General features: G+C 31.6%; 2 protein-coding genes across 3 annotated transcripts in view; one reads left to right on the top strand and one right to left on the bottom strand.

Moving 5' to 3' along the window:
• The window catches only part of LOC135951050 (sodium-dependent proline transporter-like), a 46,378-nt gene extending 43,891 nt beyond the window's left edge, over positions 1–2,487 (top strand). For both annotated transcript variants that reach the window (XM_065500615.1, XM_065500614.1), the window contains exons 10-11: positions 1,035–1,244; positions 1,380–2,487. In XM_065500615.1, coding sequence (XP_065356687.1) covers positions 1,035–1,244; positions 1,380–1,637 — 468 coding nt within the window. In that variant the 3' untranslated portion in view covers positions 1,638–2,487. The remainder of the gene's footprint in view (positions 1–1,034; positions 1,245–1,379) is intronic.
• Positions 2,488–6,059: 3,572 nt separating this feature from the next.
• LOC135951443 (C3 and PZP-like alpha-2-macroglobulin domain-containing protein 8) lies at positions 6,060–21,478 on the bottom strand. Its single transcript, XM_065501101.1, has 10 exons — positions 21,314–21,478; positions 21,164–21,240; positions 16,061–16,469; positions 15,130–15,947; positions 14,813–15,074; positions 14,481–14,751; positions 11,893–11,980; positions 10,281–11,367; positions 6,825–7,343; positions 6,060–6,651 (listed from the first exon to the last, which is right to left on the bottom strand). The coding sequence occupies exons 1-10, from the start codon at positions 21,416–21,418 to the stop codon at positions 6,109–6,111; spliced, it is 4,179 nt and encodes a 1,392-aa protein (XP_065357173.1). The 5' UTR covers positions 21,419–21,478; the 3' UTR covers positions 6,060–6,108.
• Positions 21,479–25,714: the final 4,236 nt, after the last annotated feature.

Genomic DNA, 25,714 nt, shown 5'->3' with positions numbered 1-25,714 from the left:
ACAGTTTTACGAGCTGCTTTTCTGATAGAAGTGTTCGGTGCTCTTCGAAAGAGTTGTTCGATTTAATTTGGCTTACAAGTATATGCTAGACCTTTTTTCTTCCTCATCCATGTTTACTTTCAATGTTCAAGTCTTCCTTATGCTGTTTAATGGCTTCGGAAATAGTATGACGATGAACCTTCAGATCTTTTGCTATTTCTTTGAAAGTCCATATTGAATTTTTTAAATATTTGTTAACCTACTTTTTTATTCGGTGATCATTTTGACCGAAATAACAAATGAATGATTTAGAAAAGATAATATTTGACATACGTGATTAAAAAAATAATTATTTGTTGGACTAAGGATAAGTTTTGGCTGGAATAGTATGTATATGTTTTTTCGGACTCACTCTTCATTACGATTTTTGACATTTAGTTATAATGGTCTAATGAAGTCCGAATAAAACTATACTATGTATTTTTTTAATAGTTGTCCAATAGATTTCAAGAATTGATCTTAGCAAATAAATTTCACCATTTGACATTTTTTATTTATTTTCAAGTTTAATGTTTTTGGCAATTTTTACCCCAGGTATAATAGTGCTACCAATGTCCTATAAATCTGAAATTAAATATTAGAAAAAAGGCTAAGTAAAGTTGATTTGTGAAATAATTTTCTCGAAATCCGCCAATTTAACGTCGGTACCCACGCGAACCAATCTCTAAACGTTATCCGATTTTGCCTAAATCGTCATTAATTGCTTTAAAATGATGGGATCATCGAAAATCCAAAAAGCGTAAAATATAGGCCAGCCTAATGCTCACTTTAATGTTTAGTTAAACTTGTGAATGCTGGTTATAATAAGTTGAACTAATAATTAATGTTAAAAATTCATTCTAATATTTCCCCCAAAATGGTAGAGGTTAATCTGTTTTAATATACTAAATATTTCCAGTTCCATATGTGATTAATAATTTCAGAATTCCTACCTTAAAGTTTTCTTACATACTATTAATACTGTTTATTATCCCATGTTGGTTTTCTAATTGCAGCAAGGTTTTGAACAACTACATCTACTGCCAGATATTGTAGCTGTCACACACTTAACCATTTCCATACTTCTAATTGTAATTACGACTTGGATATATGGCCGTGAACGTTTCCAATGCGATTTGCAGTTCATGTTGGGCAAAACGATATCAAATTTTAAAATAAACATACTGCTGCGTTTTGTAACACCCTTCTTTATAGGCTGTGGCATTGTAAGTATTCCCCATTGACCGTTTAATTTTAATAAACATAATTTAATACGTAGAAAACGCCTCCTAATTTAATTTGTTTATAATTTCTAATCATTTAATTTTGTTTTATTGTTATTTATTTTCACTTTTTTGTAGGCACAAATTATCTTCTTTACCAGCGATCCGCCCTCTGTCCTCATTTTGCTGACACAAAGTTTTATTTACATTGTGGTGCCCCTGTACATGGTGTATAAAATCAGCCAGACGACCGGCTCGTTCAAGCAGCGCATTCGTCAGTGTTTTGCGCCGCACGACTGGCATCCCGTCGATGCTGACAATCGTCGCTTTTACGAGGAGATAATGGGAACATCTGAAATGCTCGTCATATTGAATAATGAGCATCAAATTTGTTGATTATTTCAAATCATGGATGAGATACGAAATTGTGTATAATAAAAACAAAATATACTTTTTTTTAGTGATAAGTTTCCAAAAAAAAGAAAACAAAGATCAAAAATGAAATTATAATAGAAATTATTTATTTCGGCCAAGTCGAACTTGTTAAACACTCTATAAAGCAGTTTTTACTCATTAATCTTAGTAGGGATGATTCAGCTAATATTTTTTGTAAAAACTCTATTTTATTAAATCAGTTCCAAAAAATGTATTATGCATTTATTCAAGTCCTAAGATCACAAAAAGTTAGTTAATAAATTTGTTAAATTTTTAGAATTTGCAGCTGTAAAAAAATTATATTTAATACCGAATTGTGGGAAACGCTAATTAAAGATTAATTAAGATAACTTTGTACCAAAAATCTGTTTAATTTATACTAATTCCATTTTGTTTTACTTTCTGAGTGAAAAACAGCTTTAATCAATTCAATTAAAATTTAATTAATACAAAATCATTTTTCTTATATTTAGCATCAAATTATTTTATTTATTGTTTAAAGATTATTAGTTGGATTTTTTTTATAAATATTTATTAAATTCATATCTAGTTATTGTTACTTATAGAATAATAATTTTAAACAACTCCCCCTACTATGATGAAGAGTACTCAATGAAATTATTATAAATTAAATAATTATTTAATACTCAACTATAAAAAAAATGCTTGTATTGTATTTTGTAAAATAAAGCTGTTAAATATCGCAATTATGGAATAATTTTTATACTCTGTTAGTCAGATAAATTATTTTGTTATAAAAAATTTAATGTTTATATAAATTAATCTAATAAAAAAACGAATTAAATACCAATTCATTTATTTGTTTTTTATTAAAAAAAAAATTATCGTTATAATTTAAATTACAAAAAAAACTAAATATTTATTAACAATTATACTGCATGTTTTATTTCGGGGTCACACCGAAATAATTTGCATGACAAGATAAATAAATGTAGTATGGATCCAATAAAGAATCGTACCATAAAAATGGGTACACAGTGTGACTAGTGGAGAACATTTTATATATTAATGTGTAGGAAATTGTGTATTCTTTTAATGTCTTAGAACCAGAGTTATACACCAAAATATGAGATAAACTTAAAAAAATATGATAAAAATGTTTTTCTAGTTTCCTTATATATTTTGCAGATAACACTGTGTAATTTTTTAAGTCATGGAAATATAACCATATACGGACACCACTACGTGATAAAATACCCGTGTTTCCCAGTTTTGCCCAAAGACATTTACTGTTTTTTTATGGCCCCCAAAGATTTGGGGCCTCGATGTAATTTCTGCATTAAAGTGATCATTTTCTCAGGCTTATATCTTGCAAACAGTTCGGAATTTCGATTTACTCTCTGAGGCAAAGTTATAGTCCTTGTCATGAAAAACAAAAATTGTTTATTAAATTAATATATTAAATAAAAAAAAATAAAAAAAATACAGCGACTTAACTTTGTGCCATGGATATTTGGCTTTTTTGTCGATTGAGCCGGTTAGCCGTGCTTCACATATCATCTCTTATGCTTCGGGTTATCGTAATGGATACATTTTTCATCGCAAGTAATGATTCGGTGCAAAAGTTATTTTCTTTTGTAGCATTTAAGCATCATTTTGGCCGTCAATTCGTATGGCTTCCAATATCCCTGCTTTTGGATGAATCCTGCTGTTTGAGTAGCTCCCAATGATTTTGCAAGCTCTCTCAAGCTAGGTACTCTGTTCAAAATTTCGTGCGAAATGCTGTCAAACTACATATAAAATATCTGGAATGAAATATATGCGAAATAATATCGCAAAAGCAGTACTTTATTGTGGAAAACATGTGAAATACATCTGGCAACCTTATTTTTCCACACGAAATAACATACGTAGCACTTCTTTCGCACGAAATTCAAACTAACAGCTAGCTGTCAAACAGCATATAAAATTTTTCGCATGAAAAAACCATAATTTTTCGCAAATATGAACAGAGTACTAGGCTTCACGTTGTAACCGATGAAACACATTCATCGTAAGATTTGGCGAGCAACGGTGTGAGTCAGCGACACTTTTTTTAAATTAAAGAACTATAGCAAAACTTACCGCATATGACGCTTTCTTGGTGCAAAATTATGTATTTAGTCATTTTTCTGATAAAAAATGTATAAGGAGACTGAGAGAAATCATTGACACCACTGCGTAACAAAAGACCCAAAGTCATGCACTTTTTTTGCCCCAAAGATTTGGGGCCTCTGTGTAATTTTTGCAAAAAAGTGATAATTTTCTCAGGCTCATATCTTGCAAACATTCGGAATTTTGCTTTACTCTCTGAAGCAAAGTTATAGTCCTTGTCATGAAAAACAAAAATTGTGAATATGTAGAATCAAAAAATCTTCATCTTTAAGATAAAAATCGCAAAAAACTTTAAAAAATAAATAAATTTAGAAATATTTTTTTTAAAACTGCCTAAAAGTTTGTTTTTTGTTTCATGGTGTAGTGGTTAAAGTGCTTGCCACAGGTTCGATCCCTGGCAGAGGACGAAAAATTTAAATCATGGTTTTCGAGTTTTTAAAATTAACCTCCCTCTAAACAATCCATCCAATAAGCCCCCTGACTACTCCTCCACCTGGACAAGAGAATAACATCATGGAAAAGGTCAGGCAGACCGCCACCCACCCCCTGGGAGAAAAAGGTAGGAATCAAAGATCAGCAAGGTTCATCACCACTACACCAAATACACAGAGGGCGTTGTTTCTAGGCAACGGCAGATGGCAGCACCATTATCCTAGATTAAGCTACAGCAGACCAATCATCTACATAGCTGGATCAACAACCGATTAACGAAACTGACACAAGGCAATAATAGCAATCGATTGAATCCCTATGGCAACATCATACATGTATCCGAAGACCCGCTACAGCAGACCAATCATCTACAGCAGACAAAACATCGTTCTAGAACTGATCGATTTCTACAAACAATCTGAAATACTGTAACAATAGACAATATTTTACCTCACCCCTTTGAACAATCGACTACAAGTTAGAGGAATAAGTCTCGTCGGTACCTTCGACAAAACAAAGCCTATATTCCAAAAGAGCTGCGGATAAACCCAACGTACGATATAGGTAGACCCTGATATGGTTTCAGCAACAAATGGAACTCTTGTCTATTGTGACCAAGAATATAAAGTGTGTTTTATTTCTTTCAACAATGCATTATAATCGAGGGGAGCCAATTATTATTGGAAAAAAAGGCGGAGTGGATATGGACCAGATAGTGTCTAAATATACCACCAAACACAAAACAAATAGAGGACATTGGCTGTTTGATTGCCGTGGCTGCATTGGGTGCATTTTGTGTATACTCCAGCCTCAATCCATGCGCCAAAAAAACGAAGCTCTCATCGATGATTTTTGACATAATTACACAGAAAAAAGAAATTCATAATTGGAATGAATTTTGTAATAAATATTATTAATCGAACTTGATTTTTTTTCCCAAACTTTTTTCATTCAGAATAAGAACATGTTCATAAATATTATTAATTTGTACATGACGCAAATTTTTGCTTTTTTTACATAAATTTTGTAATATTTTATAATAAATTGCATTACAATTGTAATGTGTAATGAATTAGTTCAAAAATGTTTGCATAATAGCCATATATTGGCCAATATTTTAAGATGAATCCACAATATCAGAAATTTTAAAAATATCATTAAACATGATAAAACATTCATAAATATTAAAGCATAGCATCTTGTTAAAAAAATGTGTCAATTTCGAGCATATTTTCTCATTTTGAAGCTGAAAAACATAAAAAAAATTCCAAGAAAATTTTCAAACAATTTTGAACAACATAAAAATAAAAATGAAATTGAAATTATATTTTCCAAGCCTTCTAAATTTTGTTGGAAAACATAAAATATGAAAAAAATCATACTATTTAAGAAAGTATTAATAAATGTTATGAAGTGAAATCTATGAAATCAAATCATAATATTTATGTTGAAACTTTTTTCAGTGTAGGCATGGAGTTGACAACTAAAATTATGAACAAAAGAGCCAATAATAATCAAATACCCTAAAGTTTGTATTTCGTGAGATATTGTCGGGTTCAGGAGAAGAAAATTCTGCATGCTGTTTTTTTGTTGGGCAAGAGACTTGCGCAACTAAATTGCCTAGTGCGAAAGGGGTCTAAGTCTTACAGAAACCGTTATCGGTAAAAACAGAATGTGATTATGCAAATGACTAGAAAGTAAGTAATAATAAAAAAATACTTCTAATTAACGCAGACGGTATGTAATAGTCATTGAAAAGTAAGTTATTGAGTAATTGCAAGACATTACCAATTTGTTGCTGGGTAATTTATTTACTTTGTAAAAGAATTTCCGAACTTTATTTTTCATTACTTTATTTCAATTAAAAGCATTTAAATATAACTTACTAAATATTATAAAATATTGAATTATAAGAAGTTTTATTATAATAGTCATACATCATTATGGGCACAGATTTACGCTCAACTACATCGTTTGTTTTATAGGCCAAAATATTTATACAGTTTTGTTTATTTATCGCTAATTTATCCAAATACAGCATGATGGTCGTATACTCTTTCTTAGGTTCGATTCGTTGTACAAACGCGTTACTTTGTAAATCTTCGAGAACTTCATCGTCCGTCCGATAACCAGATGGTAAATTCACCTCCATTATAACCATATTAGAGCTGGTAGTGTATGTGTAACAAATTTCCAAATCCAAATTATTATTCAAAATACTGGCTTTAGGTTCAATAATGAAATATTTGACATCGTTTTTGGCATTAGAGGAGACTACTTCTTTTCTACGTGATTTTGGGCCACTTGCTATAATCATCGGACTAATTGGTGTGCTGGCATCAAGTATCTTATAGTGGTGAGAGAGTTGCAAGAGTGCAGAACCAGATCCGGTCATTTCGTAGCTAACATTGCGAGTAGATTGGGGCAACTGAAAAGATTTTATATTTTATTTAAGTTAGTAATTACTTAAGGCCTTATTCATAATCTATTTTTAAATTTATTACAGGTTTATAAAACAAATTTTGTATGGAAATTAATAAAATTAAAAATTGATTATGAATAAGGGGGTTATTATTTATGAATTATGGAATTCTTAATTACCTCTTGTTTCTGTGACATTAAATAATTACCAGATTCAACTTTAAATGCACCATTTTTGACTGCATCTCCCTTTTGATCTGTTGCCGTATATTTGATATCCAAATTCACATTTTTTGTTTCCCCAATTTTTTGTGCAAATTTAACCAAGGCTTGTAAGCCCACAACGGTATCATGAGTTGATAGAAAGCCTCCCTTATCATTGCGTTGTGCTATTAACCATTTGAGTATGGGCTTATGATCACCGGGTGCACTCGAATCGAGCAGAGCCATCAATATATATGCGGTAATTTCCACACTATGTTCATTCGAATTATTGCTTCCCGACCACCAGACTAGACCCTCCTTTTCCTTACGATAGATTTGTAGTTTTTCTAAAACTTTATTGACGTTCGAATTTTTTGCCATTTGTAGGACAAACACAGTAATGGAAAGGGAATAGACATCGTTAACATCATCCAAATTGTTGGTTAAAAATTGAAGACCGCTGTTAATGACCTTTTGGTATTGTCTGGCATACATCTGGAAAAATTATAAAAAAAATTATCTGTATTTGTAGGATATTTTGGAAATAATTCGGTAACGCTTGGAGATATCTTAATGAAATTTCATATAGTCAGTGCTTTTGTGTTGATTGGAATTTACATGAGCTCGCAATTGGAATGGGGGCTAGTAGACGTCCTCCCCAAATTTGCTCACATCGGGCCGACAAAATTAAAAAAAAATCATCAACAACTCAGTTATTATTTGAATGTCAAGAGATATTTGTGTTGAAATTTTACCCTACACTAGACCCTAATTTTGTAAATCACTTCACAAAGTGATATTTATATGGAAAGCAAAAACAAAATTTCAAAAATTTTAAAAATTTGTTTTTGTTTTATATACAAATTCTTAACAGAACAAACGCACCAAAATTCAAACGTTGATCTGCCTTTCATAATTTGAAAATTTTGTATATAAAACATAAACAAATTTTTAAAATTTTTGAAATTTTGTTTTTGCTTTCCATATAAATATCACTTTGGTGATTTTTATTTAAAAATTTCAATAATTTATTTTCGTGAATGATTTTCAGAAGAGTGCATTATATGGGAGCTATGACTAATTATGGACCGATCGCCATGAAATTAGGTCATGTTATTTATATCTATATGAAAGTTAGTCTTGTATACCAACATTTTTAAGAGATTTTTGTTCGTTAAAGTGATTTTCGGAAGAGGGCCTTATATTGGAGCTATGACTAATTATGGACCGATCATCATAAAATTATTTCGTGTTATTTATGTCATACTAAACTTATTTATGTTGAACTTTATGTGCATACCAACATTTTTAAGAGATTAATGATCGTTTAAGTGATTTTCGGAACCGGACATTATATGGGAGCTATGACTAATTATGGAGCGATCATCATAAAATTAGGTGACATGATTTGCGTATATATGTATAAGACTTATTTGGAGCGAAATTTGTGTAGATATCTATATGAATTAAACAAGTATCACTAATAAAGTCCAATTTCGGGAGGACATTTGTATGGGGGCTAGGTGAAATAATGGACCGATTCAATGAGCTTCGTCCTTGGGTCAAAAAAATATTATGTACCAAATTTTATCAAAATATCTTTAAAATTGCGATCTGTACTTTGCGCACAAAGTTTACATGGACAGATGGACGGACATCGTTTAATCAACTCAAAACGTGATTCTGAGTCGATCGGTACACTTTGGTGGGTGGGTGTCAGACTAATATTTGTGAGCGTTACAAACATCTGCACAAACGCATAATACCCTCCCCACTATGGGAGGGTATTAGGTTCTTCATACAATTATCTGGTCTTTATTAAAAGTTACAAATTCGAAAAGTTTTATCCCAAAAAGCTCTTCATAATATTTCTCTTATAGAAAACAGGTTTATCGGGCTCCTATATATTTTGAATACGTTTCAGAAAGAATACTTAACATCAAAGCGTGTAAAATAAAAATTGGCTTATTTAAGGGAACAAAGCCCTATTCAAAATTTCTTCAAAATTGGCCCACTTCCGAAAATAACTCATGAAAATAAATTATTGAAATTTTAAATGAAATATTTTTATACCCTACACCACCATAGTGGGGAGGGTATTATGCGTTTGTGCAGATGTTTGTAACGCCCAAAAATATTAGTCTAACACCCACCTTAAAGTGTACCGATCGACTTAGAATCACTTTCTGAGTCGATTAAACGATGTCCGTCCGTCCGTCTGGTTGGCTGGCCGGCTGGCTGGCTGGCTGTCCATGTAAACCTTGTGCGCAGAGTACAGGTCGCAATTTTGAAGATATTTCAATCAAATTTGGTATATGTTACGGCCCAAGGACCAAGCCTATTGAAACTGGCTGAAATCGGTCCATTATTTCACCTAGCCCCCATACAAATGTCCCCTCGAAATTGGACTTTATCGGTCATAATGTTTAATTTATCTATGTATCTACACAAATTTCGCTCCAAATAAGTTTTATATATACACAATTCATGTCACCAAATTTTGTTACGATCGGTCCATAATTAGTCATAGCTCCCATATAGACCCGCTTCCGAAAATCACTTTAACGTGCATAAATCGCTTAAAAATGTTGGTATACACACAAAATTCAACATAGTTAACTTTAATATAGACATAAATCACACGACCTAATTTTATGGTGATCGGTCCATAATTGGTCATAGCTCCCATATAAGGCCCACTTCCGAAAATCACTCAAAAATATAAATTATTGAAATTTTAAAAGAAAAATATTTTTACTCATTTACTTGGTGTAGGGTATTATATGGTCGGGCTTGACCGACCATACTTTCTTACTTGTTTTATAATTTACTCAATGTTGGGCTGGACTTTCTTACTTGTTTTTTATTTGGATACCAGAATTTTTAAGACATTTCGTTAAAGCGATTGTCGGAGGTGGCCCTATATTGGAGCTATAGTCAATTATGGATTGATCCGAAAAAAATATTAAATGTGATTTCCTTTTATATGAAACATATTTATGGATACTTATAAATCATACATTTATGAGAAAAAAGACATATTTCGGTAGGACATTTGTGTGGGCCCTGTGGCGAAAAAAATGCATTTGCCATATTTGATCGAAATATCTTCTAAACTGTACTTTGCGCACAAGGCTTACACAAGAAAGAGATTCTTAGTCCATCGGTATACTTTAAGGTTGGACTAATATTTTTGGTCGTTATAATCATGAGCAGAAACGCAATACACCCTCCCCACCATCATTATGTATTCCAGGATACATGTAAATGAAAATTTACTCTTTTTGATAAATTTTATAATACTAGACTATTTGAAACTTCCTAAGATTCAATAGAAATAATAACAGGATAATATTTATCATCACCAAGACTAAATATTCTCCTGAGGGATCTGTGTAGTTAATTGGATACATTTAGTGGTTTTAAACTTACACGATCCTCCAAAAATGTTGCCAATATGAAGGCCGTCAAGCCATAACGATTTTCTTGAGCCGGTTGGAACAAATAACCAGTATAAGGAAAACTGCCATCAGTCAATTGAGCATTGGATAAATACTCTAAACCCCTTTCAATTATACGTAGTTCTATAGATGCAAACTTAGAAGCTTTAATGAAGAAACGTACAGAATATGCTGTCAGCCAGGTACTGGCCTCTTCGTCCACGCTCTCGCCAAAGACACTGTAACCACCATTGGCGTGACGATACGACAATTGCTGCTGATAACCAATATCTATATAAGACTTGATGGTGGCAACAAGTTTCCTTTCATTTGAATATTCTCCAGTGGCTTTCAGATATTGTAAAATCAAAATATTCGGAGCAAAATTAACCATATTTTGTTCGCCACATCCCGTGGGCATCTCGACTAATTGTTGCAGATTGTCCAAAGTGGGCACTATATAGTCACCACCAACTGTTAAGGCAATACCACAGGATGTGGGTTCCACATCCGAGGGAATATCTAACCGAAAGGAGGATGATATAGCTGGTGTTTCGCTGCTAACATTTAAATAAATCGGCTGATTATATTTTTTGTCAATACCCTGTGATTCCACTTTAAGTTGTTGATGCACAGCATCTATGTATAGATAATTTGAGGCTGAAATTCGCAGATTTATATTTCCTACTTTCAACGGTTTTATGTAAAATGTAAACATTTTGCCATCATTGGCCGGCAACACATATTTAACCATTTTTCTCTGTTGATCTTTAGATTTTTCCGTGTCACCTGTCATAGATTCCATGAACTCAAATTCCAGTTCATTATTAAGCATTACAATGCTGCTATCTAGAGATTGGGAGTGATAGTTGAATACCAATATGCCAATGGCCACAATTTCACCCCACTTGATGGAGTAGGGTAGATTGAGAGTTATGAAAAATGGTTTTATAGCTGTAATATCAGTGGGCCCCTCGACTATGCCCAGTCCGGACTTGTCATTAATGGAAAAAGCTGTTATACGCCAAGTGGTTATGGAATCAGGCAGCTTGAAAGTCATTTTGGTATTTGTGGCATTACTGTAAATAAAATTGTTGTTGTTTGAACAATATTATAAATATTATTTTAATTAAAATTTTCAGTCACAGAGAATAGACATAGAATGGAAACTCTCATGTCAAAGACCTAAATCAGTTGTTTTCAGCATAGAGAAACATAGAGCGGAAACTAGAAAAAAACAATAAAATTATTCAAAATAATCACACATACAAGTGTTGTTTTTGTTTTCACATAGTTTTTTCTACTAATACATTCTCACCACATAGGTCTTTGACAGGAGAGTTTCCGCTCTATGTTTCTCTATGGTTTTCAGCATAATAGTTCATTACAATTGGGACCACGAACACTGTCGTCAATTAATTTATATGTATTCTAAATTGGAAATCGATATCATTGCCAAAATATGTTGTCTCGAGAGTCAAAAAGTAATTATTTTTCTTTTTGTTAAACGTTAACAAATGTGATGCGATCCCAATAGTAATCACGTTGTAACTTAGAAAACTGGCAAATCTGATAAGCAAGAAATCAGGAATTTATTCACTCACATATCAAAATTTTGAAAAATCCATACTTCTGGAAATTGTGTACGATAGCTTAGCGGGCCTTCCTCAGATTGACGTATTGGTTTTCTAGCTATTGAAATATACATATATAATGTACTTCTGAAATTAATTTATTATAAATATTAAGATTGTTTATTATACTCTTCACCATTAGTAGTAAGACTGGGAGAATTCTGAAACGTCTGTTTGCAAAGTAACCTAAAAAAGTTACTAGTTTCTTAAAGCAACCTCGTTAGCTTTGACAATGTTTAATGTCGCAAAATGTATGAAAACTTAAAAACTGACAATATGCCCAGTTTTCTATCTAACCGTTGACCTCGATATTTCGGCCTAGTTTTGCTTATGACTTGTATCCCGAATTTTGAGGTTTCAAAAATTTTAGCAAAATCAGATAACGTTTAAAAATTAAATGTTGAAAACATGTTTAAATATAAACATTTTCTGATATCGATAACCTATTATAATGATCATGTAAAAAAATCGTTGCTTCTAATAAAGGCTAAATGATAATTAAAAATGCATATTTAACAGTTGTACCTATTAGAGCTGAGCATGGAGATCGATTTTAATTTGGAGGATTTCGCAGAAATGTTGGTTTTGGTATTTAATATCAGATCGTTTCATTTATTTTATTAAGTCTATAGATTAATAGCAATCCTTACAGAGTGCTAATAGAAAAATTGACCACGCCCACTTTTTTAATTTGTCTAAAATCGGAGAACGGCTGGACCGATTTGTCAAATATTTTTTTAATGTTCGTAGTAATACAATTTAAGTTTATAGGAAAACAATTGACCACGTCCATTTTTATAGCCAATTGTTTGATATATTAATATTTGTAATACTTAGTCCATAAAAGTTTTTACGGAAAGAAAAATTGTCCACGCCCACTTTTTTTAAATCCTCTAGTAACTTCATGTACAAGTTCAACTGTCCACGTAAAATAGTGGAAACAAATAAAAGTGTGATTTTCGGCAAACATTGCCAGCGATTACACGATCAACGCCAGACGGTGAACTTAATGTATATTTGAAGTTGTCCGTTTTGTGGAAACGTGTCAAGAAACTCTTATTGACTACGAACATGCATGTTGGGCTGCACAACTACCAATTTGGAGAAGTTTTTTCAAAGCAATTACTGGACATTGGCATCGGCAAAATTCCCGTTGACATATCGACCGGCTTTTTTTAATATTTCCTTCGCTTTTTGTCAAATTAACCAAATCAAAATCTGAACTCAAACGCCAGGTGCTTCCAAACATTGCACAAAATTAAAAAAATCATTACTGGTTGAGCGAGCGTGCTGCGAAAAACATTGATGCCAACGAATTAAATTTTCAGATTCAATATGAAATTGCTGGCAAATTGGTGACATACAAATCGGTGGATTCCGTTACCGATATCCAACCTGCCAACTTTCAATCCAACTCACAATCTCCAACTGAAAGTCGAATCGGCAATCATAATGTTACGAAATATAAACCAACAATTTGTAATTTTCACATATACGGAAAAAGAAGTCGTTGTAAGAATAAACGGATCTTTAGTACATTATTCTCAATAATTGAAAGTTGGGTGTTGATCTAGTTGGTGCATTAAAATTAATTGTACCTAGTAGAAACATTACCATGAATTAACTTAAGTGTAAATAAAATACCCAGAATTACTCTCATTGAAGGTAGCACGAATGAGTTCTATCCAAGGCTTTTGGACTGATTCAATGCTATTTATATGAATATTATAGCAAGTATCCCAAATAATTGGTCCATATTCAAGAATAGCATGAACTAATGATGTATATTTGTAGATGTTTTGTAATGTATGGGTCAGAAAATTCTTTGGACCAATATTTCATAAATTCAAGAACACCATTCTATTGACAGTTAGCGCGATGTGATCACGAAAGTTTAGCCTGTGATCTAACAATATTCCAAGATCAATTATATTGTGAACTTTTCTCAAAGTTGTTTCATTTATAAAATAGTTGGAGTCAATTTTTTTAGGCATTTTGACATCGTCAGAATGTAAGATAACACTAGGAATATCATTTATGAATATATTAAATAGTATTGGACCCAAATGACTTTCCTGGGGAACACCGGAGGGGACCTCAATGTCTTTAGAGGTGGCGACTCTGAACTTTACTTGTTGTGTTCTATTGGATAAATATGAGAACAATCATTGTCAAATTCTTTACTAAATTCCGGTGACCTTGTATGAAGACTAGGGACAAGTGTTAAACGATTTTCGACATAATTTACGGTATAATTTAAAAGTACTTAGACCTAATTTGTGCTGTATAACCAAAATTTGTGTGTGGGTTAGACGAAATCATTGACCGATATTACCTATTTTCAAAAAGTTTTTCCGATAATTTTCAACCGAAAGACGGACGTACATAGCTAGATCGTCTTAGAATCTTATGAGGACCCATAATGTATGTATATAGTTTTTGGTTCTGCGAACAATATTTGATATGACCAAGAACAATCGCATAAGTGCAAAATAAGCGTCAAACTACTAGCCACTCATGGTGAACGATATAATAAACTTAACATTAGGGCTACATACTTTTCAGTTCTTCCAACTTTCGGTTAATATTCGTTAAAACTACCAGACCCGAAATTAGAAATTGCCCAGTTTCAATATACTCAGCAAGTATGTGCGACTTATCTTCGGCTAGTTCATTTAATATTTTATTTCGATCCAAATCATAGGATGGGTCCAACATATGTACTCCCAAATCAACTGCCAAAATTCCGACAAATGATTGAGGTTGGGCCTTTAATTCAACAGTAATTTCTTGACCGGGTTTCACTTCTAGGGGAGCCACTAAAGAAATCTATGGTATGGAAAATAATATTTGTTTAATAAATAATAAAAAAGCAATAGAAAATACTTACTTGATTTTCGAATTGCCTGGGAAAAACCAGTTCCATGTCATTGTATCTCAATATGCCGTTATGGGAATAGTGAACATATATATAGGACAAGGGTATCATTTCTATTGCAGGTTTTATGTGGATTATGTAGGACTTTTGATTTGGTGGCAAAGTTATTTGCTGCATACGTATGATATTACCATGCCCCACAATTGCATAGACAAGGTGTGGTATATTTTCGCTAGAACTGACTTCAATTTTTACTGGTTTTCCTAAATGTAGTCTTAAGGAAATAATGGTTTGGACCAAGTTATAACAAAAAACATCAAGTTACTTACCTTGGATCCAACAACTTTAATTTACAATAGAAAATGCTGCTGTTTTCTTCTCTTACAGCCCGATATACATTTGGAATATATAAATCAGAATCCTTGAAAAATATGAAGTACCCTTTCTCCTTTTGACTTTCAAATTCAAACGTTGCCACACCATTGTCCTCCATATGAGTTTCATATGTTTTATGGCCGTGCTTCAATATAACCGCCGTATTAGGATCCATAACTGCAGCTCCATTCCAATGTTGTATTTGGACTTTCAGACGGTAGGGATCCAAATCAAGAAATTCAAAATCATTAACATTTGCAATAATGTTGTAGCGCTGTGTATGCAACATGATTTGTATGGACTCGCTTTGCACGATACCAGTAAAATTTTCCCTTAGCGTCACTAACAAATTTAGGTAATTGTCTGACATAATCCGTTTTAGATTTGCTAGAGGAAATTCCACGGCCGCCAGTGTATTTACAGCGATCTGTAGTTCTTGCAACATTGTTGTGTTGACTTTATTCCACAATTGTACGGTGGCAATACCTTGTACATATTTTCCAAATGTATATTTACCAAAGATCATGGCCTTTAAGTTGACATCGCTTGTGACCACATGTTTTGCAGTTCTAATGTGTACACTGAATTTGGGCAGAATATATCTTTTAACTTGTATGGCTTTTGAACTGGAATGGGAAAACATTCCACTAACGGAAACCCTTATAGACCATGAACCCAAAACGGGTCTTTCAGACAATGAAAAACTATTGGTGTAGACGCCCTTTTTAAAACGAACATCTTTAAAGGTCTTCACAATATTTTCTTTGGCATCCTAAAATAGAGAATCGTATATATGTTTACGAGAATGCATATTTTTATATTTACACTAGGTTACCTCTCTTTTACAAAATATAATTTATTTACAGTTGTTTTTTTAATACTTACCAATACCTCCACCAATATAGGCTCTGCTATATTTAATGGTTTCGTATGTTCATCCAAAAATAAAACACGAAATTGTACCAAATCCTCAGGTTTATATACTGCCTTATCGGTTTGTATGTAGATTTTAGGTCCCGCATCATTTTCAACCAGCAATTGTTTATACTCTTTAAAGCTGCACCCCTCCACACCTTCCGCCACTAAGGTATAGATATCCTGGACTAGTTTAGGTGGATAAAAATCTACAGTTTTTGACTCAAACGGTCGTAATAAGATTTCTTCGGTTTTATGGAATTGTGCCCCCAATATTGAGATACGAAGCAAGCACGGTTCAGCGGCGTCGTGCAGACTGGCTACCGTTGTGTATTTACGATTTGATTTTAATATTCCGGGCGCAATAATTGAATAGTAACTGAAATAATATATGCAGCATTTCATGTCAAGTGAACCAACTTTTGAGATCAATGTCTTCCGATCGGGAAGACATCGATCGGAAGGTTAGTTGGATAGTAACTCAGACAAAATTTTTCAACAAGATCGGTCACGTCAAAATTTGACATTTTTGCCAAGCAGGTGTTTTTTCTTATCCATGTAACTTATTTCCTATTGTTCTTAGCAAAATGTGTCCCAACTAGTTTATATAGCCCTTTCTTCAATCTTTCGAAAAAAAAAATTCAAAAAAAAAATAAAAAATGTTTAATATTTTTTTCCGAAATTAAAAACTTTTTTGGGACCTTTTTTTCTTAAAATAAAACTTAGATATTTTCCTTGAAGACTTATGGTCGCTTCATGAAATGCTAGTTCGATATCTATCAAAATAAATGTTTTGTAACTCAAAACACATCTAAGAGCTTTTTGGTCTCGTAGTGGGATGCGAGTGGAATATCTATCAAAATAAATATTAAATATGGTCTGAAAGTTTTACTAAAATCGGAAAACGTAACCTTTAAATCGTGAAGGTCAAAGATCAAATTTTTCAATATTTGGAATTTCTAATGAAAAGATAGCGAAATGTTATATATTTTGGGCCGATTTTAATGAAACTTGAGGAAACTATACATTGGGGTCTAGCATTTACAACAACAGTGCAAAAATGGATTTTAACCTTTAAGAGCACTTGGGGTCAAAATGGCTGTGTTTTTCGAGATTTTAAAGTTGAGGGTCATTTGGACCCCAAGTGCGGCTAAGGGTTAATTTCCATTTTTGTGCTGTTATTTTAAATTCTGGACTTTATGTTATATTTTCCTCAAGTTTCATTAAAATCGGCCTAAAATATATAACATTTTGCTATATTTTCATTAGAAATTCCAAATATTGAAAAATTTTACCTTTGACCTTCACGATTTAAAGGTTAACGTTATCCGATTTTAGTAAAACTTTCAGACTATATTTAAAATTGCCAGGGCTATAACACTATTAATAGATTTTACTTAAATTGTACAACAGTAAAAAATTGGTTTCATTCGCCAAAATATGGACAAAAAAATAGTTTTTCTTGAAAATCGCAAAATTTAAATCGCAGGTACGGAAAAACTGTAACAGGTATTGACATAATTTTTTCATATTTTTATTCCCTATTATGATCTCAATAAATCCCAATGTGATGATCGAAAAATCCTGAAATTTGTTTAACAAAATTTTTAAAAATTTGAAAATGGATATTCGAAACATCAGTTAAAAAAAAATATTTTTTTTGGTTATACCTGCGAATAGGTTAACGGTATCCTACGAAGACAACAACTCATACACAAGTAAATACGGATATATTTTAAACAAAAGTTAGCTTTTATTTTAATTTTTCTCTAAATATTTTAATTGTTTTCCTAAATTTCTTGTTCAAGTGGCTTAAGACACGTTAATGGTCTGGCGAATTTGTAATAACTTTACCATTTTTTAACCAAATTTTGTCAATTATATTTCATTACAACGATAATTACGTACACATTTCGATTTTTTGCATTCAATTGCAAAAGTATTTATTTAGTAGCAAAAATTTTACAAAAACTGAAAAATTTGCATTTTTCCCGAATTTTGGCGATAATACAGTTTTTGGATCATTTAGACCCAAAGGAGATACAGGGTCAATTTCCAAAAAAAAATTTTAATGTAATATTCATTAATATAAATAAATCTACATATTTCTAGAAAACAATGCAGAAAGTTAACGAGTATTACCTATTTATTCCATATAAATAGTAAAATTTAGCATATATCTGAACTTTGACCTCGATGCGCGTCCAGAAATCGTTGTCCGATTTGTCTAAAATTTTCAGCACTTAACTTTTAGGCCTAGTGTCACAATATTCCACCCGGCACTCTTCAAAATTTTAACAAACATTTTTTTCCATACAACAGATTGTCACTCTAATATACATATGTACATTAGAGTGGCCCCGTTTGTATGGAGAAAAAATAAGGTATCGATGTTCCCGCCTAAAATGAAAATTTTATTCATTTTCATACGTTTTGAAATTTTTTCGTCCTGGGGTCAATATATAAAATATACGAAATTATACATCGATGAAAAGCATATAAAAATTTGAGTTATTTTGATGCCCATTACATATACTATGAATTGAGTATACAGAGATTGTCAGATAGGGATGAAATTAGGTTTAAACAAATTTGAATAAAGATTGAACTGGACTGAATTTTAAAAAACGAGAAAAACCATTTCGGTGAAATTACATGATGTTTATGATCAAGAAATTTCATATATTTATTTAAATAAATTCTATGAAAAAATTAAAAAAAACTAAAATTTTGTCGAAAATTTTTAAAATTTTTAAATTAAATTTTTTTTTTTTAAATTTCTAATAACCAAAGAAAGACCTCTCATATGATACCAAATTTATATATACTTCCTTTGGAAGAAATATGGAAAAAATGTAAAAAACCTCAAAAAGGACCTTTATATCCTTTGATCCAGCTCGCCAAATATTGACCCCAGGACGAAAAAATTTCAAAACGAAGTCTTAGAATGAATCAAATTTTCATTTTAGTCGGGAACATCCGCAACTTTAATTTTGGGGCCACCCTAATGTACATATATTAATGTGGCACTTATTTTGCACTTTCTTGATTCTCGATGCTCCCAAGTTTCAAATTTATTGCTTTAATGCAAATCCGCATATAACTAATAGCAACAAAATGAGATATCGATTATAAATATCGATTGATTTTTTTAGAATTTATTCATAATTAGGTGAATTCTCTCATTTTCACAAAATTTTAGTTTTTTGTTTGATATACATAAGTACATAAAATTGAGTAGTTAATATCATGATAAAAATATAGAAGGTAGTTTCAATCAAAAATTTTTTTTTCAAATAAGGTTTTTTGAAGTTTCCTTATTTTGTGAGCATTATAAAAAGCGTTGCCACATTCCTAAAAATGATTTTTATTTTAGAGAAATTTTTTACAAAAAATGTGTAATTTATAATTTAGTATTTAAATAAAAATGTATTAAGTATGTTGTGTTGGAAGTTAATGATTCAATTCCTAACATTCGCTATATAATTTGGGCTACCTGACAAAGAATTTTCATTAAATTTTAAAAAAATTTAATTTAAACGTTCCAAAAGGCTGGTGTTTGGTTTGTATAATCCACCCTCTGACAAGTTTTACATACATCCAGCCACTGTTGTCGTTTGTTAGGTAATGTAGGGACTTTAAAAAAATTTACATTTGAATTTTTGCAAAAATATTTGGTATTTTCGCAGTTGGGGAAAATGCAACTCATGTTTGTTAAATCTTAAAATAATGTTCACAAATTAGCTTTGAAATATTTGAAAATGAAAATCTTACCTTTGATCCCAATTTGATAGTAAATATTTTTTATATTTTTTTTAATATTCTTCAAATTAATGAAAATTATGTATTAATTTTTTCACAAACTTCAAAGAATATATGGGAAAATTTTTAATTAATATGGTATTACTATTTCAACGAAAACGTCAAAATCCTTAAGCATATTCGATTTTGCTCTTGTTCGAATAAAACGAATAATACGAATAAGAGGTTTAAACTTGTTCGAATAGTTTATTATTAGATTTATTAAATATTTAGCAACACTTAAGTACGCGGTTAATAACATGACAGTTTTTCGTGATTAAGGGTTAAGGTGCTATTAAGGGTTAATTTCCATTTTTGTGTTGTTATTGTAAATGCTGCTGCCCAAAAATATATAAATTAATACCCATTTAAAGTTTATTAGCATTGAAAATAACACTATACAACAAAATCAATTTTTTTAAAAAATACAAGGTCCGACCAATAAATTTTGATAGAGGAGACAAAAAAAAACTCTGGCACATTCTCATTGTTAATCGGCATAAGAAACCATGTGATCCTTATATTTTAGGTATAAAATGTGTTCAGAAAATGTATGTAATATGTTACGGTGAACATTTTTGTAGAATATGTTCAAGGTATGGGTCTTTTTGTCCTTCTTTTAAAAAAGGTCAAAAAACACCATTAAAACAGGGATTTAATAGGTTAAAATGTTCCGCAAAAATATTATCCGTGAAATTTTACTATAAGTCCCTGAGTACACCAAAACGTGGAATTGCCTAGAGCTAAACAAATGTAATTAATGAATATTTAATATCCACATTTTCTATCGAAGGTAAAACAATAGAGATATTAGTGATTTTTAGTTAAATTTTAACTATTTTTTTTTCTCATGCTAAATTTTTGGGGTACTTTAAAATAAAATTCTTAATAAATGCGAAATTAGCCCTAGGCTCTCTTTTGTTGTGTCTTATTTCCGACTTTATGGTTGAATTTTCCGTTTCGGTGTATTCAGAGACTTATAGTAAAATTTCACGGATAATATTTTTTTAGGGTTTCTAAACATTACGCGCTTTTGCTCAAAATTTCAGCATTTGCTTTTTAAATGACGGAGTATCAAAGTCCAAAAGGTGCAAAATAAGTGTCACTCAAATTCTTTTTTTTCGCTTGAAAGTGGAATTAGTCACATATTTAGCTTTTTCAGAGTTTGTGAAATAGTTTTTTTTTCCGAATTGATATTTATTTGTAGTTATTTGTTTTTCTTCTTTTCATAATAAAAATGTAGTGTTTGATTAAATGCCATAATAAATTTACCTTTGGTTTACATTTGTAGCCGCACGCATACTTCCTTCCAAATTCGAATACATCACATTTTGATTTTCTTTAAAGACCTTCAGATTTAAAAAAATAAAATAAAAAAAAATAAAATATTTCTCATTATTCCAAAAGAAATCATCATCTCACATCCAAAAGGGGATTATCGACCAAATAATTAGTCTTATTTTCACCACTGACGAATAAAAATAAATTTAAAATTAAACACATTAATTTAGCAAACATATTTTGCATTTGTGTTATCTCACGACCGATCGAGAAACTTTTAGCAATTGAATATTGTTTCTTGTTGAACTGATACTCCTCTGAATTATGAATAACGAATTTTTAGTTAATATACCTCAAAAAGGGATCGTTGAAAGAATACTGTATAACAATTTTTATAAACGTCCCTATCTATCTAAAGTCACACAGACTATTGCAATTTCTTAGATAAGAAATAATAATATATATAATTTGAGGTCGTATTGAGTGAATAAATTTTATTCAAATCAAGTCGGCAGATAAATAAATGCAATTGTGGGGATACACAGTGGTTAATAAACTTTTTATTCGGTAGCTCGTGAACGATTGCAGATATCTTAATGAAATTTCACACAGTCAGTACTGAGGTGGTTTTGAGTAGATTTATATTTACATGGGGGCTTGTGGAAGTCCCCACAAAGTTTCTTAACTCAGGCTTACAGAATTTAAAAAAAAAATCACAAAAAATTCAATTCCCATACGAATGTCACATCTAAAATAGCTTCGGTCTCGTAAATACGTTGTATATTTTTCTCAAAGAAAACTTATGGGTCGATTATGGATGGCAACTAGGGTTGCCGGATGGCCTGAAATGGCCTGGATTGTCCAGTTTTTTATGTCTTGTCCAGTTTCCAGTTAAAACATAATTTGTCCAGTTAAAAAATAATTTCTTTAATTTTTTAAAAAAAAATGTTTTATTGATTATATTTTTTATTAATTAAAATTTTGTGCAGAAAAAATTTGTATAGTTATAAAATTGTGAGTGCAAATGTATAGTTAGTTGTATTTTTTCCTTACAGTGATTAGTACCTAGCCAGCAGTAAAGAGGTAAAAATACTTCTACAAAACGTTTATCGAAAAGATACATGGGAATTTGTTATAATGATGATGATTAATATATGGCTGAAGGTTTGTCAGAGGCATATTTGTATTTTATGTATAACGTAATGCATAAATTTATCCCTAGAAAGTGATTCCTGTAGTGATTTGCCTTACAAATCGGTTAAAATATGGAAGCAAAGTTCTAACTATTTTAAAAAAGGTTTCATCTCTCGAAACAAAAACTTTAAAATTAGACGCAAATCAATTTTTAATAAATGATTTTGATAATTTGCCGCAAGATATTTCCAATGCGATAAAAATAACTTACACAATCTATATAAAGGATTGAAATAAGTATTAGTATTATAAATAATCTATACTCATAAGAAAGGAATAGAATGCACTTCGACCTAATAAAGGCTAAAATTTTAATAAGGCTAAATTTTGATGAAAGTTGCAAACATTTTAAAGCAAACGAGTTAGTAAATTCTGTAAATAAAAATACAAAATATATGTGGCAAATAAAATAGTTCTACTTTTTATATAATTTAAATTAATATATGTATGTATCTTCACCTAAAATGCAAAATTTTTTTTTCTCCATTCATTCTTGGGAGCATTTGGCTTCCACAAAGCATCTTCCATCTTATACGATTTGTTTTCCTGTTATTTTTCGCATATTTCCCATGTAAGATTGTACTCCTTGTTATTGGAGTATCGTGTGTCTTCATGTATTTCAGACTGTTGTTAATTTTGTATCAGTTTCGTTAAACGGTAGTTGTTCCTGCTAAGTAGGTGATTGGTCTGCTGTAGCGGGTCCAAGGATACATGTAGGATGTTGCCATAAATCCAGCCTATTGTTATTTTTGCCTTGTGTCAGTTTCGTTAATCGGTTGTGGATAATGGTGCTGCCATCTGTCGTTGCCTACAAACAACGCTTCTGTGTATTTAGTGTACTGTTGGGGAACCTTTCTAATTTAATTCTTTGATTCCTACCTTTTTCCCAGGGGGTGGCGGGTTGCCTGACCTTTATCATAATGTTATCCTCTTTTCCAGGGGGAGGGGTGGTCAGTTGTCTTCTTGGATGGATTGTTTTAGAGGGGGGTTAATTTTAAAAACTCGAAAACCATGATGAAAATTTTTCGTCCTCTGCCAGGGATCGAACCTGGGGTCCTTGGTTTTGTAGGCAAGCACTTTAACCACTACACCATGCCGCCACACAAAATGCAAAATAACGTAACGTAATTTTATAAAAAAAAACGTAAAAATATAAAATTAAAACAACTTGTGATATTGAAACAAAATTCTTAAATTAGGATTACAATAAAACAATATAAATTTGTATGAAAAAATAAAATCTTAAATAAACAAGTAAGACAGTATGGTCGGTCAAGCCCGACCATATAATACCCTACACTAAGTAAAAGGGCAAAAAAATTTTTCTTTTAAAATTTCAATAATTTATATTTTTGAGTGATTTTCGGAAGTGGGCCTTTTATGGGGGCTATGACCAATTATGGACCGATCACCATGAAATTAGGTCATGTGATTTATGTCTATATTAAAGTTAACTATGTTGAATTTTGTGTGTTCACCAACATTTTTAAGCGATTTATGCACGTTAAAGTGATTTTCGGAAGCGGGTCTATATGGGAGCTATGACTAATTATGGACCGATCGTAACAAAATTTGGTGACATGAATTTTGTGTATATAAAACTTATTTGGAGCGGAATTTGTGGAGATACATATATAAATTAAACATTTATGACCGATAAAGTCCAATTTCGGGAGGACATTCGTATGGGGGCTAGGTGAAATAGTGGACCGATTTCAGCCAGTTTCAATAGGCTTGGTCCTTGAGCCGAAAAAATAATATGTACCAAATTTGATCGAAATATCTTCAAAATTGCGACCTATACTCTGCGCACAAGGTTTACATGGACAGCCAGCCAGCCAGCCAGCCAACCAGACGGACGGACGGACGGACAGACGGACATCGCTTAATCGACTCAGAAAGTGATTCGTAGTCGATCGGTATACTTTAAGGTGGGTGTTAGACTAATATTTTTGGGCGTTACAAACATCTGCACAAACGCATAATACCCTCCCCACTATGGTGGTGTAGGGTATAAAAATGAGTTTTTATAGATACTTATTTAAATTAAAACAAGTAAGATAGTATGGTCGGTTAAGCCCGACTAAGTAAAAGAGCAAAAACATTTTTCTTTTAAAATTTCAATAATTTATATTATTGAGTGATTTTCGGAAGTGGGTCTTATATGGGGGCTATGACCAATTATGGACCGATCACCATGAAATTAGGTCGTGTGATTTATGTCTATATGAAAGTTTACAATTTTGAATTTTGTGAGTATACCAACATTTTTAAGCGATTTATGCACGTTAAAGTGATTTTCGGAAGCGGGTGTATATGGGAGCTATGACTAATTATGGACCGATCGTAATAAAATTTGGTGACATGAATTTTGTATATATAAAAGTTATTTGGAGCGCAATTTGTGGAGATACATTTATAAATTAAACATTTATGGCCGATAAAGTCCAATTTTGGAAGGACATTTGTATGGGGGCTAGGTGAAATAATGGACCGATTTCAGCCAGTTTCAATAGACTTGGTCCTTGGGCCGAAAATGTAATATGTACCAAATTTGATCGAAATATCTTCAAAATTGCGACCTGTACTCTGCGCACTAGGTTTACATGGACAGCCAGCCAGACAGACGGATATCGTTTAATCGACTCAGAAAGTGATTCCAAGTCGATCGGTATACTTTAAGGTGGGTGTTATATATTTTTGGGCGTTTCACACATCTGCAAAAACGCATTATACCCTCCCCACTATGGTGGTGTAGGGTATAAATATAAGGAAACTACCTAAAATAGGGAAAAATACTATTTATTAATTAATTACTCAAAGCGTAAACGTTATTTTGTTTTAGAAAATCATGCACTTGATGATACGTTGTTTGAATTTTGGTTATTTTTGAAAATAAAAGTTTAAATTTTTTACTCATATGTAATATGATGTAGTGGATCGTAATCAATCAATAATAAAATCAATTTCGTATGGTACCGTAGATACCGATATGTATGTAGGGCTGAATTTAATAATTCTTTATGTTTTATGTTATTATTTTGTTTTTTTGTAAAAAAAAACATAACTTAAATTTAACTTATTGGAAGTATAAGTGCATTTTTAAATTTTAAGGTATTTTTTTAAAAATCCAGGTAAATTTTTCTTATGGTCCAGTTATTTGACTTTTGTTATCTGGCAACCCTAATGGCAACCGAACTTCAGATGCGTTGCTAGAAGGCAACCGCAAATTTGATCGGAAATATTTTATTCTTTAATATGTTTATCCCCTAGTCCAAAGGTTTTCACTAATACCAAATACTTGCACATAGTAATTATGTCTACCACAAAACTTTTCTGCTACATACA

This window comes from Calliphora vicina, chromosome 2 (assembly GCF_958450345.1).
Source record: "Calliphora vicina chromosome 2, idCalVici1.1, whole genome shotgun sequence".
In the NCBI taxonomy this organism is placed as follows: Eukaryota; Metazoa; Arthropoda; class Insecta; order Diptera; family Calliphoridae; genus Calliphora; species Calliphora vicina.
This window is presented reverse-complemented; position numbering and strand designations above follow the sequence as displayed.

What these genes read in the sequence shown, in the direction of transcription:
- LOC135951443 (XM_065501101.1), bottom strand. Translation starts at nt 21,418, where the DNA reads ATGCAAAATATGTTTGCTAAATTAATGTGTTTAATTTTAAATTTATTT. An exon ending in TTAAAGTTGTTGGATCCAAG is followed by an intron (nt 15,075 to 15,129) that starts GTAAGTAACTTG and finishes TATTTCCTTAAG; the next exon opens with ACTACATTTAGGAAAACCAG. An exon ending in CAACATTTTTGGAGGATCGT is followed by an intron (nt 7,344 to 10,280) that starts GTAAGTTTAAAA and finishes TAATTTTTCCAG; the next exon opens with ATGTATGCCAGACAATACCA.